General features: G+C 38.7%; 1 protein-coding gene across 3 annotated transcripts in view; it reads left to right on the top strand.

Annotated features, from left to right (window-relative positions):
• LOC133542187 (pleckstrin homology domain-containing family G member 1) overlaps nucleotides 1–14,159 on the top strand; it is a 180,404-nt gene that overhangs the window by 109,540 nt on the left and 56,705 nt on the right. For all 3 annotated transcript variants that reach the window (XM_061886079.1, XM_061886080.1, XM_061886078.1), the window contains 2 exons: nucleotides 3,030–3,130; nucleotides 3,739–3,808. In XM_061886079.1, the coding sequence (XP_061742063.1) occupies nucleotides 3,030–3,130; nucleotides 3,739–3,808 (171 nt within the window). The remainder of the gene's footprint in view (nucleotides 1–3,029; nucleotides 3,131–3,738; nucleotides 3,809–14,159) is intronic.

The raw sequence follows: 14,159 nt of genomic DNA, 5'->3' as shown, positions 1-14,159 counted from the left end.
TTCAGGAACCCAACTCACCTTAACGTATGTTCCTAAATTTGTGTTCCACGTCTTCGATGAAGAGAGCATTTTTGTTTACAGAGTAAACAACTTTTGATTGATTGATTGATTGAAACTTTTATTAGTAGATTGCACAGTACAGTACATATTTCGTACAATTGACCACTTTTTTTTTTTTCCCTTGGCCTCAGTCTGCACCCCCTCTCCAAGGCCCAGGCTAAGACCGATTTTTTTTTATTTCATTTTAATCTTCTATTCCCCCCCCCTTCCCCTTGTTTACCTGTATTTCATCTTTTTTTGTAAGGGGCGCTGGAAGCCGGCAGACCCGTCAGCGATTCTGTTCTGTCTCCCTGTAATGTTTGCCTGATCTTGAATGGGATTGTGCTGAAAATTGTAATTTTCCTGAAGGAACTCTCCTGATGGAATGAATAAAGTACTATCTAATCTAATCTAATCTAATCTAAATGGTAACACACAAATAAATTGTTCAACTTGTTTAAGTCGAGGTCCACGTAAATCAATTCATGGTATCTAAAAACTAAATTTTTGGGCATTGTTTCCTCTAAACGCATACATTTGTCTAAACTAGGCCAAGGACACACATTATTGTGGATGTCATCTTAAACCACTAAGGGACGAATCTAATCTGCGGAAGATAATTCCTCTACCATTAAATTTTTTTTTTAAGTCATCAGCTTGAAGCGTCCCTCTGTCTCTGACTCTCTTGTCGTCATGTTATGATTTTGCTTACTCGTTTCGATGAGGTGACTTATCTTGCCTCTGATTGGCCAGTCTGTAATGTTTCACCCAAACCTTAGCTACATGACTCATCATACGAACACCAACCAATAAGCATGGATTTTCTCCATACGTATGGATTTTCTCCATATGTTTTGGGCCTGGATTCGCAATCCATTTTCTCTCTTTGTAGCTTGTATCACTGATGTGAGCTACCTCGCTACATGGCTCTAAAAGTAGCTAAGCTTCAGGAAAAGCTACTCATTAAAAAAAAAGCTGAGCGGAGGCGTGGTTGGGGAGGAGTATAAGAGGGGAGGAGTATAATTCACCAACTCGAGTATTTCATATATATATACATATATATATATATATATACATATATATATATATATGTATGAAACACTTGACTTTCAGTGAATTCTAGCGATAAATATTTATTTGATCATATATATAAATAAAATACCCTGCCCCAAGTGGAGGAGTTCAAGTACCTTAGAGTCTTGTTCACGAGTGGGGGAAGAGTGGATCGTGAGATCGACAGGCGGATCGGTGCGGCGTCTTCAGTAATGCGGACGTTGTACCGATCCGTTGTGGTGAAGAAGGAGCTGAGCCGGAAGGCAAAGCTCTCAATTTACCGGTCGATCTACGTTCCCATCCTCACCTATGGTCATGAGCTTTGGGTCATGACCGAAAGGATAAGATCACGGGTACAAGCGGCCGAAATGAGTTTCCTCCGCCGTGTGGCGGGGCTCTCCCTTAGAGATAGGGTGAGAAGCTCTGCCATCCGGGAGGAACTCAAAGTAAAGCTGCTGCTCCTCCACATCGAGAGGAGCCAGAGGAGGTGGTTCGGGCATCTGGTCAGGATGCCACCCGAACGCCTCCCTAGGGAGGTGTTTAGGGCACGTCCAACCGGTAGGAGGCCACAGGGAAGACCCAGGACACGTTGGGAAGACTATGTCTCCCGGCTGGCCTGGGAACGCCTCGGGATCCCCCGGGAAGAGCTGGACAAAGTGGCTGGGGAAAGGGAAGTCTGGGATTCCCTGCTTAGGCTGCTGCCCCCGTGACCCGACCTCGGATAAGCGGAAGAAGATGGATGGATAAATAAAATAAATAGTTGAATTTCCGACAGCACCTATCAAATACACAGTAATAAAAACACACTTCTTTTACTAACTGTACTGTGCTTGCTGGTTACTAAAATAAACCAACAACACTTACCTTTCACTATTTGAGTAACGTTTGTTCTGCCATTTGCGTACTGGCGAGCGATCTCCGAATCTGGGAATATATCCTTCACGGATTTGTTGTAGACATCCGCAAATTTTGGCTATGCTGTTAGCTTCCAGCTAACAGCATAGCCATCTTTGTCTCAGCATAAGTTACACCATCGGGTCTACGTTTTGCGAGGTGGCCCATAATACTGGGTTGTGAATGATGCTGCGCTGCGGACGCTTTGTGCTTCGCTGACCGTTCATGGCTGAGTATATCCATTAGGCCGCCGTGTTCAAAGGAGAAGTCTGTTCTACAAAATTTACAGGCAACATACCTCTTCGCCTTCAAACTCTCCTGGATAAACAGAAATTCTTGTTTCCAATCTTTCTGGAACTTGCAAGCGTATTTCTTCATTTTGCTCCTCGACAGTGTAATATATTGGGTTGGAGTCACTAACCAGGCGACGTGATGAAGTTACGTCTCTTTACTGTGGACTTCAGAACAGACTCCCTAATGCATGTTCCTTGACTGCACCTAAATGTAGAATATATGTATAATATATTTACATTCTATTCTATTCTGTGTATAGTAGATGGCAGTATTGTCCTGTTTAGGAGGGTCATGACATTGCTGAGTCAGGTTCTCATGGAGCTGGAGGGGGCGTGGCCGCCAGCTCCGCCTGAATTTCGGGAGAAAATTTGTTCCAGGAGGTTTTTGGGAGTGGCCCTGAATTTCGGGAATCTCCCTAAAAATCCGGGAGGGTTGGCAAGTATGAGGGATACTCAACTGGTGGCCTGAGGGCCAAAACCGCAAGAATGACACAATGTTGACCGACCCCTGAGTTAAGTTCAAAACTTTTTTAGCAGCAAATTTCCAAAAACCCAAGACTGCTCCTGTTGTACAGAGAAACCTGGACTTCTGTAAACACATTGGCCGATTCTTACATTGACATTTAACCTTGTTAGCAAACCAAGGATTTAAAAGCTAGTTGGGATTGCCTTTTATTAAATTCAAATGGGGTTTCCCTTTGAAATCACCTTATTTGAAGCTATCTTAACTTGTTCTTCTCCTCTCTGCAGGATTATTTGGAGAATATCAGTAACCAGGCTCGGCTGGCGTTGAGCTCTGAGGATAAAAGCTCTTTGTTTGGTAACATCCAGGACATCTACCACTTTAACAGGTAAAGGCATGTACACACCAAAACTCAATTGTCTGTGTCTTTATACTTTGTTGAACACTGTTGATATTATATTTGTCAATAAACCAGGGACATTTTAGGAATATAATTCTCCAAATAGTTTTTTAACAGTCGACTGATTTCTAGGAATGGCGTACTAAGTCAGGTGTGTGTTGGTCCCCGTCTGCATATTTGCCTCGTCTGTCCCTGCTCTAAGCTGCGTTTGTGTGGTTTGAAGGCTGGTCCCTCCTCATGGTGGTCTTTGGACACAAATATACACTCTCAGCCATTCATTTGTCAGCTGTCATGCACCAAAACAAAGAAAAAAAAAAAAAAAGCTGGACCAGTTAAAGGAAGCTTTAAAGCATTCCTGATGACCTCATGTCTTAGGCACGAAACAATAACTTTAACAGTGGACTTTTTCCATCATTGTGGAGCTGAAGTTTTGAATTCAAGGAAGCTTTTCAGAGGCTTGATGACTGTTCCCAGCTGTGTGCCTCCCGAAATTTGAAAACAATAGCTAGAAACAATGAATCAAAGCATTTTTACACGCATGTGTTTTAACGGTTTGCTCGGTACGTTTGTAATCATTTGTGCACATTTGTTTCCAGGGACTTGCTTCACCACCTGGAGACTTGCAACGCTGACCCTGTGGCCATTGCAGAATGCTTTGTATCAAAGGTAGGAATCAGAATTAGGGATGTCCAACAATGGCTTTTTAGCGGATATTCCGATGTTGTCCAACTCTAAATTACCGATTCCGATGTCAACCAATACCGATTTAAACAGTCGTTGAATTAACACATTATTATGCCTAATTTTGTTGTGATGCCCTGATGGATGCATTAAACAATATAACAATGTTTTCCAAAATAAATCAACTGAAATAATGGGAAAAAAATGCCAACATATTTATTATTGAAGTCACAAAGTGCATTATTTTTTTTAACATGTCTCAAAACAGCAGCTTGGAATTTGGGACATGCTCTCCATGAGAGAGCATGACGAGGTTGAGGTGAGTGGGGTTGGGGGTGGGGGGTAGTAATTGTATATTGTAGCATCCCGGAAGAGCTAGTACTATAAGGGATTCTGTGTATTTGTTCTGTTGTGTTACGGTGTGGATGTTCTGCTAAAATGTGTTTGTCTTTCTTGTTTGGTGTGGGCTCACAGTGTGGCGCATATTTGTAACAGTGTTAAAGTTGTTTATACGGCCACCATCAGTGTGACCTGTATGGCTGTTGACCAAGTATGCTTGCATTCACTTGCGTATTCACTTCACTCCCTACATCCGTGTACACAGCGGCATTTTAAAAAGACATACATTTTGCCTTTTGAAACCTATACAGATAATTTTGAGACTGATACCAATAATTTCTGATATTACATTTTAAAGCATTTATCGGCGATAATATCGGCAGTCTGATATTATCAGACATCTCTAGTCAGAATGACAGAAAAAATGCAGAGTAAACACAACAAAACTAGAATGATTGGTTTTAGGTTCAGACTGTCACCAATTGTATACACCGTATTTTTCGGACCATAGGGTGCACCGAATTATAAGGCGCACTGCCGATGAGCGGGTCCAGTCAGGTCTATTTTCATACAATAGGCGCATCGGATTATAAGGCGCACCAAAGGAGTCATATTATGATTTTTTTCTTAATGTAAAAGACTTCCTTGTGGTCTCCATAACATGTGATGGTGTTTTTTTTTGGGGGTCAAAATGTTGCATAGCTGATGTTTTACAGATCATCTTCAAGTCGCTTTCTGACAGTCCCTTCAGGATGCGCCGTTTTGTGGAGGGTCTTATTTACGTGGATTACCTTCGACAGCGTCTTTTCGCCATCATCTTTGTTGTAGCGGTGTAGCGTGCAAGGATGGAAGTGGAAGAAGTGTCAAAATATGGAGATAACTGTTTTATTGACATTCAAACTTTACTTCAATCAATAACGGAGCAGCATCTTCTCATCCGTGGGTCACCAGTGCAGCAACAATGCCAGAAATGTGTCCCGTGAAAAAGCGTCAGACTCGGAACTCTCTAATAACTAAAGTTCCTTGGGTGAATAATGTCAACTCACTACACCGGTATGTTTTAGCGCTTTCATTATGAGTTTACTGAGAAAAATAAGTGAGAACTTTACATTCCTTTATATTAGAAATGGCAACAACGGAGGTTGAATGTCCCATAACAATAAGATAGAGACAGAACAGAAGCTTATCGACTACGGTGTCGGTACGGACTACAAAGGCGGACCTGCGCAAATTTTCAGGACTTTTGCAAATCCTAAATACAGATCACAGGTACCAGAAGGTAAGAAAAGTAGTTTTTTCATAAAATTGCAAGAAAAACGCCAAATTATATGTCTTACCTAGTACAGACACCATGATAATACTCATATGTTGGAGCACAATTTATCAGTCTACGGTAGCCGTAATGCTCCCACAATCCATCAAGCGGTGCGGCTTGATAGCTTACCAAAGTCGTATTAAAACATTTTTACAGATTTTTGGGTGCCGTGTGTAATGTTCTATACTTTCAATGGAACATATAAAATGTTAGTGTTGTTTACTGGCCTCATCTTGCAGTTTACACGTATCTCTTATGTGTGGCTGCCATGTACCAAATAGAATAGCTTTGTGGTCGGTAAGCACAACCAGAGTCATCCGTACATTAGGTGCATTGGTCAATAAGGCGTACTGTCCATTTTTGAGAAAATTAAGGATTTTAAGTGCGCCTTATAGCCAGAAAAATACGGTTTCATATTTCTTTTTTTTTCCGTCCTGACCACTACTCAGGCAAATCATACATTTGCTGTACATATTTACTTTACAAAAGAGAAGTGTGCAATACTTCTCTTGTTGCCTTATTTGTATTTGAATTGATTACATTTATTTATATTAATGTTTGACGCTTCCGAACCGGAGCAGGAGGGGATAGAAAGACCCAAAAAAAAGAACACAGAGGGGGAAATTGCGGGGACAAAGCGATGGAAAGCGAAAGCCATTTATCAACAACATCCAGAAACGCCGTCGGCTTCTCTGGGCCTGACATCATCTAAGATGGACTGATGCAAAGTGGAAAAGTGTTCTGTGGTCTGACGAGTCCACATTTCAAATTTTGGGGGGAAATATTCGACATTGTGTCATCCGGACCAAAGGGGAAGCGAACCATCCAGACTGTTATCGACGCAAAGTTCAAAAGCCAGCATCTATGATGGTAAGGGGGTGAATTAGTGCCCAAGGCATGGGTAATTTACACATCTGCGAAGGCACCATTAATGCTGGAAGGTACATAAAGGTTTTGGAACAACATATGCTGCCATCTAAGCGCCGCCTTTTTCATGGACGCCCCTGCTTATTTCAGCAAGACAATACCAAGCCACATTCAGCACGTGTTACAACAGCGTGGCTTGGTAAAAAAAAAGTGTGGTTACTTTCCTGGCCCGCCTGCAGTGCAGACCAGTCTCCCATCGAAAATGTGTGGCGCATTATGTAACGTAAAATACAACAGAAGGATTGTTGAACGACTGAAGCTCTACATAAAACAAGAATGGGAAAGAATTCCACTTTCAAAGCTTCAACAATTAGTTTCCTCAGTTCCCAAACGTTTATTGAGTGTTTTTAGAAGAAAAGCTGATGTAACACAAAGGTGAACATGCCCTTTCCCAACTACTTTGACACATGTTGCAGCCATGAAATTCTAAGTTAATTATTATTTGCAAAAAAATATAGAAAGTTTATGCGTTTAAACATCAAATATCTAGTCTTTGTAGTGCATTCAATTCAATATGGGTTGAAAAGGATTTGCAAATCATTCTATTCCGTTTATATTTACATCTAACACAATTTCCCAACTCATATGGAAACGGGGTTTGTATTCCCAGCCTTTCGCGGGCTACATAAAATAATGTGGCGGGCCAGATTTGGCTCCCCGGGCCTTGAGTTTGAGACCTCTGCTGTAGAGTATGTATGTTTCTGCTTTTGGTTGGGAGTATTAAATATCCTGGGAAAACAAGAGAAGACAAATGCACAAAATCAGGGAAGCAATGTCAAGGTATTGATCACAAAATTCTCAGTTTTTTCACTTATTTCACGTCTTTGCACAAGTTGATGCAGATCTAAACTACAGTTGCTCAACCTTGGCCAGAAAAACTGAAATCTACTGATTCTACTTTGTTTCTTCACTCCCCCGCCACCCCCACCCCGCACGGTGTCGTTTTCCTAACATGCACACTCCTTAAAGTACCGTGCTTGTTGCAGCCTGTTCTAACAGCAGTTTGACACATGCACGCACAAACTCTGGACAAAACATGCAGAACGGGCTATTTGTTTGTGTCTTTTTTTTTTGCTTTCATGCCTCGCCCAACCATTTCCCATAAAAAAAATGCTCGGATGTCCCATGATGCCGCATTCCAGCACTTCCTCTAAAACGCGCCGTATAAACTGAAGCCACTGCGCCGCAAAGACACCATCTGACCATGCATGACAAACCAGGCTATTCTCTTTGCGTCACCGGCGCCACAAACATTTTTTTGCCTTTTAAGTATTCCAGAAACTTTATTGTGGGACACAAAAGATGGCACAAAAAGGTCCCAGATTTAACCCAATGAGTACCGCAATAACCATTGTATGAACATCATTTAAATAGAATAGGACAGTGATTCTCAAACTCTGGTACATGCCAAAAAATCCCCTGATTAAAGTACAGTGTTATATTTTGCTATAATTAAACACAGTGTTACTGTTCCAACTGTGCTACAGTGCCCACAAATATGTACTGCCTTGTTTTTAATGAATAGTTTAGGCCTACCAGGGGTCGGCAAACCTAAACGTTGAAAGAGCCATATTGGACCATCCATCCATCCAGTCATTTTCTACCGCTTGTCCCTTTCGGGGTAGGGGGGTCCATATTGGAACATATATGCAAAAAAATTTTTTGTCTGGAGCTGCAAAAAAATTAGTATTACGGCAACACATGATGTAAGTGTCTATATTAGTTACATTAGCCTACTATCAAAATAACTTTAAAAGTCTTACATAAGTGTTATATAGAAGGCAACACATGATGGAAGTGTCTATAGTAGCTGTATTAGCCTAGTATTAAAATGACGTTAAATACAAATCTTATACCAATGTTATAATGAAGGCAACACATTATGTAAGTGTCTACATTAGCTATATTAGCCTACTATTAAAATGACTTTAAATACAAGTCTTATATAAGTGTCATAATGAAGACAACACATGATGTAAGTGTCTATATTAGCTATATTAGCCTACTATCAAAATAACTTTAAAAGTCTTACGTAAGTCTTATAATGAAGGCAACACATGATGTAAGTGTCTATATTAGCTATAATAGCCTACTATTAAAATTACTTTTAAAGTGTTATATAAGTGTCATAATGAAGACAACACATGATGTACGTGTCTATATTAGCTATATTAGCCTACCATCAAAAATAACTTTAAAAGTCTTACATAAGTGTTATATAGAAGGCAACACATGATGGAAGTGTCTATAGTAGCTATAATAGCCTACTATTAAAATTACTTTTAAAGTGTTATATAAGTGTCATAATGAAGCCTACTATTTTCAATTATGTTCAATACAAGTCTTATACAAATGTTATAATGAAGGCAACACATGATGTAAGTGTCTATGTTAGCTACATTAGCCTACTATCAAAAAACTTTAAAAGTCGTATATATGTGCTATAATGAAGACAACACATGACTACATTACCCTACTATCAAAATAACTTAAAAAGTCTTACCTAAGTGTTATAATGAAGGCAACACATGATGTAAGTGTCTACATTAGCTATATTTGCCTACTATTAAAATGGCTTTAAATACAAGTCTTATATAAGTGTTATAATGAAAACAAGACATGATGTAAGTGTCTTTATTAGCTATAATAGCCTACTATTAAAATTACTTTTAAAGTGTTATATAAGTGTCGTAATGAAGACAACACATGATGTAAGTGTCTATATTAGCTATATTAGCCTACTATCAAAATAACTTTAAAAGTATTACATAAGTGTTATGTAGAAGGCAACACATGATGGAAGTGTCTATGTTAGCTATATTAGCCTACTAGTAAAATGATGTTAAATACAAGTCTTATACAAATGTTATAATGAAGGCAACACCTGATGTAAGTGTCTATATTAGCTATATTAGCCTACTATCAAAAAAACTTTAAAAGTCTTATATATGTGCTATAAAGAAGACAACACAGGATGAAAGTGTCTATATTAGCTATATTAGCCTACTATTAAAATGACTTTGAAAGTGTTAAATAAGTGTTATAATGAAGGAAACACATGAAGTGAGTGTCAATATTAGTTACATTAGCCTAATATCAAAATTACTTTAAAAGTCGTATATAAGTGTTATAATGAAGGCAACACATGATGTAAGTGTCTATATTAGCTATATAAGCCTACTATCAAAATGACTTTAAAAGTCTTATATATGTGCTATTATGAAGACAACACGGGATGAAAGTGTCAATATTAGCTATATTAGCCTACTATCAAAATGACTTTGAAAGTCTTATATAAGTGTTATAGAGAAGGCAACACATGATGTAAGTGTCTATATTAGCCTACTATCAAAATGACTGTTAGAATATATAACAAATTGGACCAAGCTATATTTCTAACAAAGACAAATCATTATTTCTTCTAGATTTTCCAGAACAAAAAATGTGAAAGAAATTCAAAATACTTTGAAATAAGATTTAAATTTGATTCTACAGATGTTCTAGATTTGCCAGAATAATATTTTTGAATTTTAATCATAATAAGTTTGAATAAATATCTCACATATATTCTTTGTCAAAAAAACAAAGCTATAATGAACAATTAAATTAAAATGTATTTATTATTCTTTACAATAAAAATAAAAAAAATACTTTAACATTGATTTAAATTGGCAGGAAAGAAGAGGAAGGAATTTAAAAGGTAAAAAGGTATATGTGTTTAAAAATCCTAAAATCATTTTTAAGGTTGTATTTTTTTCTCAAAAATTGTCTTTCTGAAAGTTATAAGAAGCAAAGTAGAAAAAATAAATGATTTTTTTTTTAAACAAGTGAAGACCAAGTCTTTAAAATATTTTCTTGGATTTTGAAATTCTATTTGAGTTTTGACTCTCTTAGAATTAAAAATCTCAAGCAAAGCGAGACCAGCTTGCTAGTAAATAAATAATTATTTTTTTTAAAAAGAGGCAGCTCACTGGTAAGTGCTGCTATTTGAGCTATTTTTAGAACAGGCCAGTGGGCTACTCATCTGGTCCTTACGGGCTATCTGGTGCCCGAGGGCACCGTGTTGGTGACCCCTGCTATTGAGTTTTAGCAAATTGCTGCAAAAATATTTGTCACCAGAATTTGGAACTGAACTCGGTGTGCCAATATGGTGTCAGTCCCGAGCCGAATTTGGCTGCGGGGGCCGCCAGTTGAATAGACCCGGTTTAATAAATCAGCTTTGCCCGCTCAGGTGCACATTTACACGTTTTTTACAGTAGAATAGTATGTGTACTTTTCATCGGATTTCCGTGGGTAGCAGTTATTTTTGTGGGAGGGGTTTCCAAGTCCTACTGTGTCAGACTGCAGCATACTTGCCAACCCTCCCGGATTTTTTGGGAGACTCTGGAAATTCAGCGCCTCTCCCGAAAACCTCCCGGAAGAAATTTTCTCCCGAAAATCTCCCGAAATTTAGCCGTAGCTGGAGGCCACGCCCCCTCCAGCTCCTCGCGGACCTGAGTGGGGACAGCCTGTTTTCACGTCCGCTTTCCTGTTATATAAACAGCTTGCCTGCCCAATCACGTTACAACATCTACGGATTTGAATAAAAAACTGCACACACAAGGAGACGAGGCAGAAGAATGAGAAAGTTACAGCCATGGCGATGCCATCTGTAATAGAGTGATTCTATGTTGTCTGTTGCCATCTCCTGGTGAATGTTGGCTATAGCGTTATGGGGTTGCTTTTTGATTGGCCAACGATTTACGTGGTGTTAGGCATCTGACGGCAAGTGAGGGAGTCTGTTCTGAAGCCCAGTAAAGAGACATAACTTCATCACCTCGCCTGGGTATTGACTCCTACCCAATATATTACACCGTCCACGAGCAAAATCAGGAAATAAATGGCAGAACAAAGGTTACTCAAATAGTGAAAGGTAAGTGTTGTTGTTTTTTTTTTTTAGTAACCAGCTAGCACAGTACAGTTAGTAGAACTTTTTTTTTATTACTGTGTATTTGATAGGTGCCGTCTGAAATTCAACTATTTCTTTTATTTTTATATATAATAAAATAAATATATATAGCTAGAATTCACTGAAAGTCAAGTATTTCATATATATATATACAGTGGGGCAAAAAAGTATTCAGTCAGCTACCGATTGTGCAAGTTCTCCCACTTAAAATGATGACAGAGGTCTGTAATTTTCATCATAGGTACACTTCAACTGTGAGAGACAGAATGTGAAAAAAAAATCCAAGAATTCACATTGTAGGAATTATAAATTATTTATTTGTAAATTATGGTTGAAAATAAGTATTTGGTCAACCATTCAAAGCTCTGAATGATGGAAGGAGGTTTTGGCTCAAAATCTCACGATACATGGCCCCACTCATTCTTTCCTTAACACGGATCAATCGTCCTGTCCGCTTAGCAGAAAAACAGCCCCAAAACATGATGTTTCCTCCCCCATGCTTAACAGTAGGTGTGGTGTTCTTGGGATGCAACTCAGTATTCTTCTTCCTCCAAACACGAAGAGTTTAGTTTATACCAAAATGGATACATGGATGATACAGCAGAGGATTGGGAGAATGTCATGTGGTCAGATGAAACCAAAATAGAACTTTTTGGTATAAACTCAACTCGTCGTGTTTGGAGGAAGAAGAATACTGAGTTGCATCCCAAGAACACCAGACCTACTGTGAAGCATGGGGGTGGAAACATCATGCTTTGGGGCTGTTTTTCTGCTAAGGGGACAGGACGATTGATCCGTGTCAAGGAAAGAATGAATGGGGCCATGTATCGTGAGATTTTGAGCCAAAACCTCCTTCCATCAATGAGAGCTTTGAATGGTTGACCAAATACTTATTTTCCACCAGAATTTACAAATAAATTCTTTAAAATTCCGGGATTTTTTTTTCACATTCTCTCACAGTTGAAGTGTACCTATGATGAAAATTACAGACCTCTATCATCATTTTAAGTGGGAGAACTTGCACAATCGGTGGCTGACTAAATACTTTTTTGCCCCACTGTATATATATATATATATGAAATACTCGAGTTGGTGAATTGTAGATGTAAATATATTCCTCCCCTCTTAACCACGCCCATGCTCCCCCACCTCCCGAAATTTGAGGTCTCAAGGTTGGCAAACACAAATGTGTTTGTGGTTGACTGCAGCATACATGCACATATGTCTGCATGCTGCCACGTACTGTACACGCTCTGCGTGAATTAGTACGCTATTGAAACATCGATGTGCTCCGTGGTGGGCGTACAAGTGTGTATTAGCGCTGCATGTACTCTTGTAAATGAATGGCGGCACATCTGGTTGTGCTTAGGTCTGGTCTGTGGTTGCAGACTACTGGAGACAAGGAGGAGAACTCTGCTCTTCAATTTAGGTCTTTTCCCACGTAGCACCTCAGGCTGAGTTTTGCTTCCAGTGAACGTCTATCCGAACGCTAACAAAAATAGAAGTCCAACTATGTCCACAATATCTGTTTGTACATGAGGCGAGATATCTGACAATCTTCTCTGCCTGTTTATGATGTCGCTTCCTGTTTTCTGTCAGCATCCTGCAGTGTTTATGGACACAAATAGATCGAAATGAGTTATATAATAGCGGAGGGTGGGAGAATGAAACGCAAATCACACATCCGTCAACACACTTTCTCGTCGTGAATACTGATATTACTGTAGAATTCATGAATTATTCATTCATTATGTATCATGCACCGTGATCTCCATCCATCCATCCATTTTCTACCGCTTTTTTCCCTTTTTGGGGTCGCGGGGGGCGCTGGCGCCTATCTCAGCTACAATCGGGCGGAAGGCAGGGTACACCCTGGACAAGTCGCCACCTCATCGCAGGGCCAACACAGATAGACAGACAACATTCACACTCACATTCACACGCTAGGGCCAATTTAGTGTTGCCAATCAACCTATCCCCAGGTGCATGTTTTTATATACTTTCTCATCGTGAATACTGATATTACTGTAGAATTCATGAATTATTATGTATCACGCACCGTGATCTACACAATTATATTGTTATTGTTTATATTCATCATAGTCTACAGCAGGGGTCACCAACACGGTGCCCGCGGGCACCAGGTAGCCCGTAAGGACCAGATGAGTCGCCCGCTGGCCTGTTCTAAAAATAGCTCAAATAGCAGCACTTACCAGTGAGCTGCCTCTATTTTTTAAGTTGTATTTATTTACTAGCAAGCTGGTCTCGCTTTGCTCGACATTTTTGATTCTAAGAGAAACAAAACTCAAATAGAATTTGAAAATCCAAAAAAATATTTTACAAACTTGGTCTTCAGTTGTTTAAATAAATTCATTATTTTTTTTACTTTGCTTCTTATAACTTTCAGAAAGACAATTTTAGAGAAAAAATACAACCTTAAAAATGATTATAGGACTTTTAAACATATATACCTTTTGACCTTTTAAATTCCTTCCTCTTCTTTCCTGACGATTTAAATCAATGTTCAAGTAAATTAATTGTTTTATTGTAAAGAATAATAAATACATTTAAATTTAATTCTTCATTTTAGCTTTTGTTTTTTCGATGAAGAATATTTGTGAAATATTTCTTCAAACTCATGATTAAAATAAAAAAAAAATATTCTGGCAAATCTAGAAAATTTGTAGAATCAAATTTAAATCTTATTTTTAAGTCTTTGGAATTTCTTTTAACATTTTTGTTCTGGAAAATCTAGAAGAAATAATGATTTGTCTTTGTTAGAAATATAGCTTGGTCCAATTTGTTAT

Source organism: Nerophis ophidion, linkage group LG24 (assembly GCF_033978795.1).
Source record: "Nerophis ophidion isolate RoL-2023_Sa linkage group LG24, RoL_Noph_v1.0, whole genome shotgun sequence".
Classification (NCBI taxonomy): Eukaryota; Metazoa; Chordata; class Actinopteri; order Syngnathiformes; family Syngnathidae; genus Nerophis; species Nerophis ophidion.
Note: the sequence above shows the minus strand (reverse complement) of the source record. Positions and strands in the feature narration are given on the sequence as shown.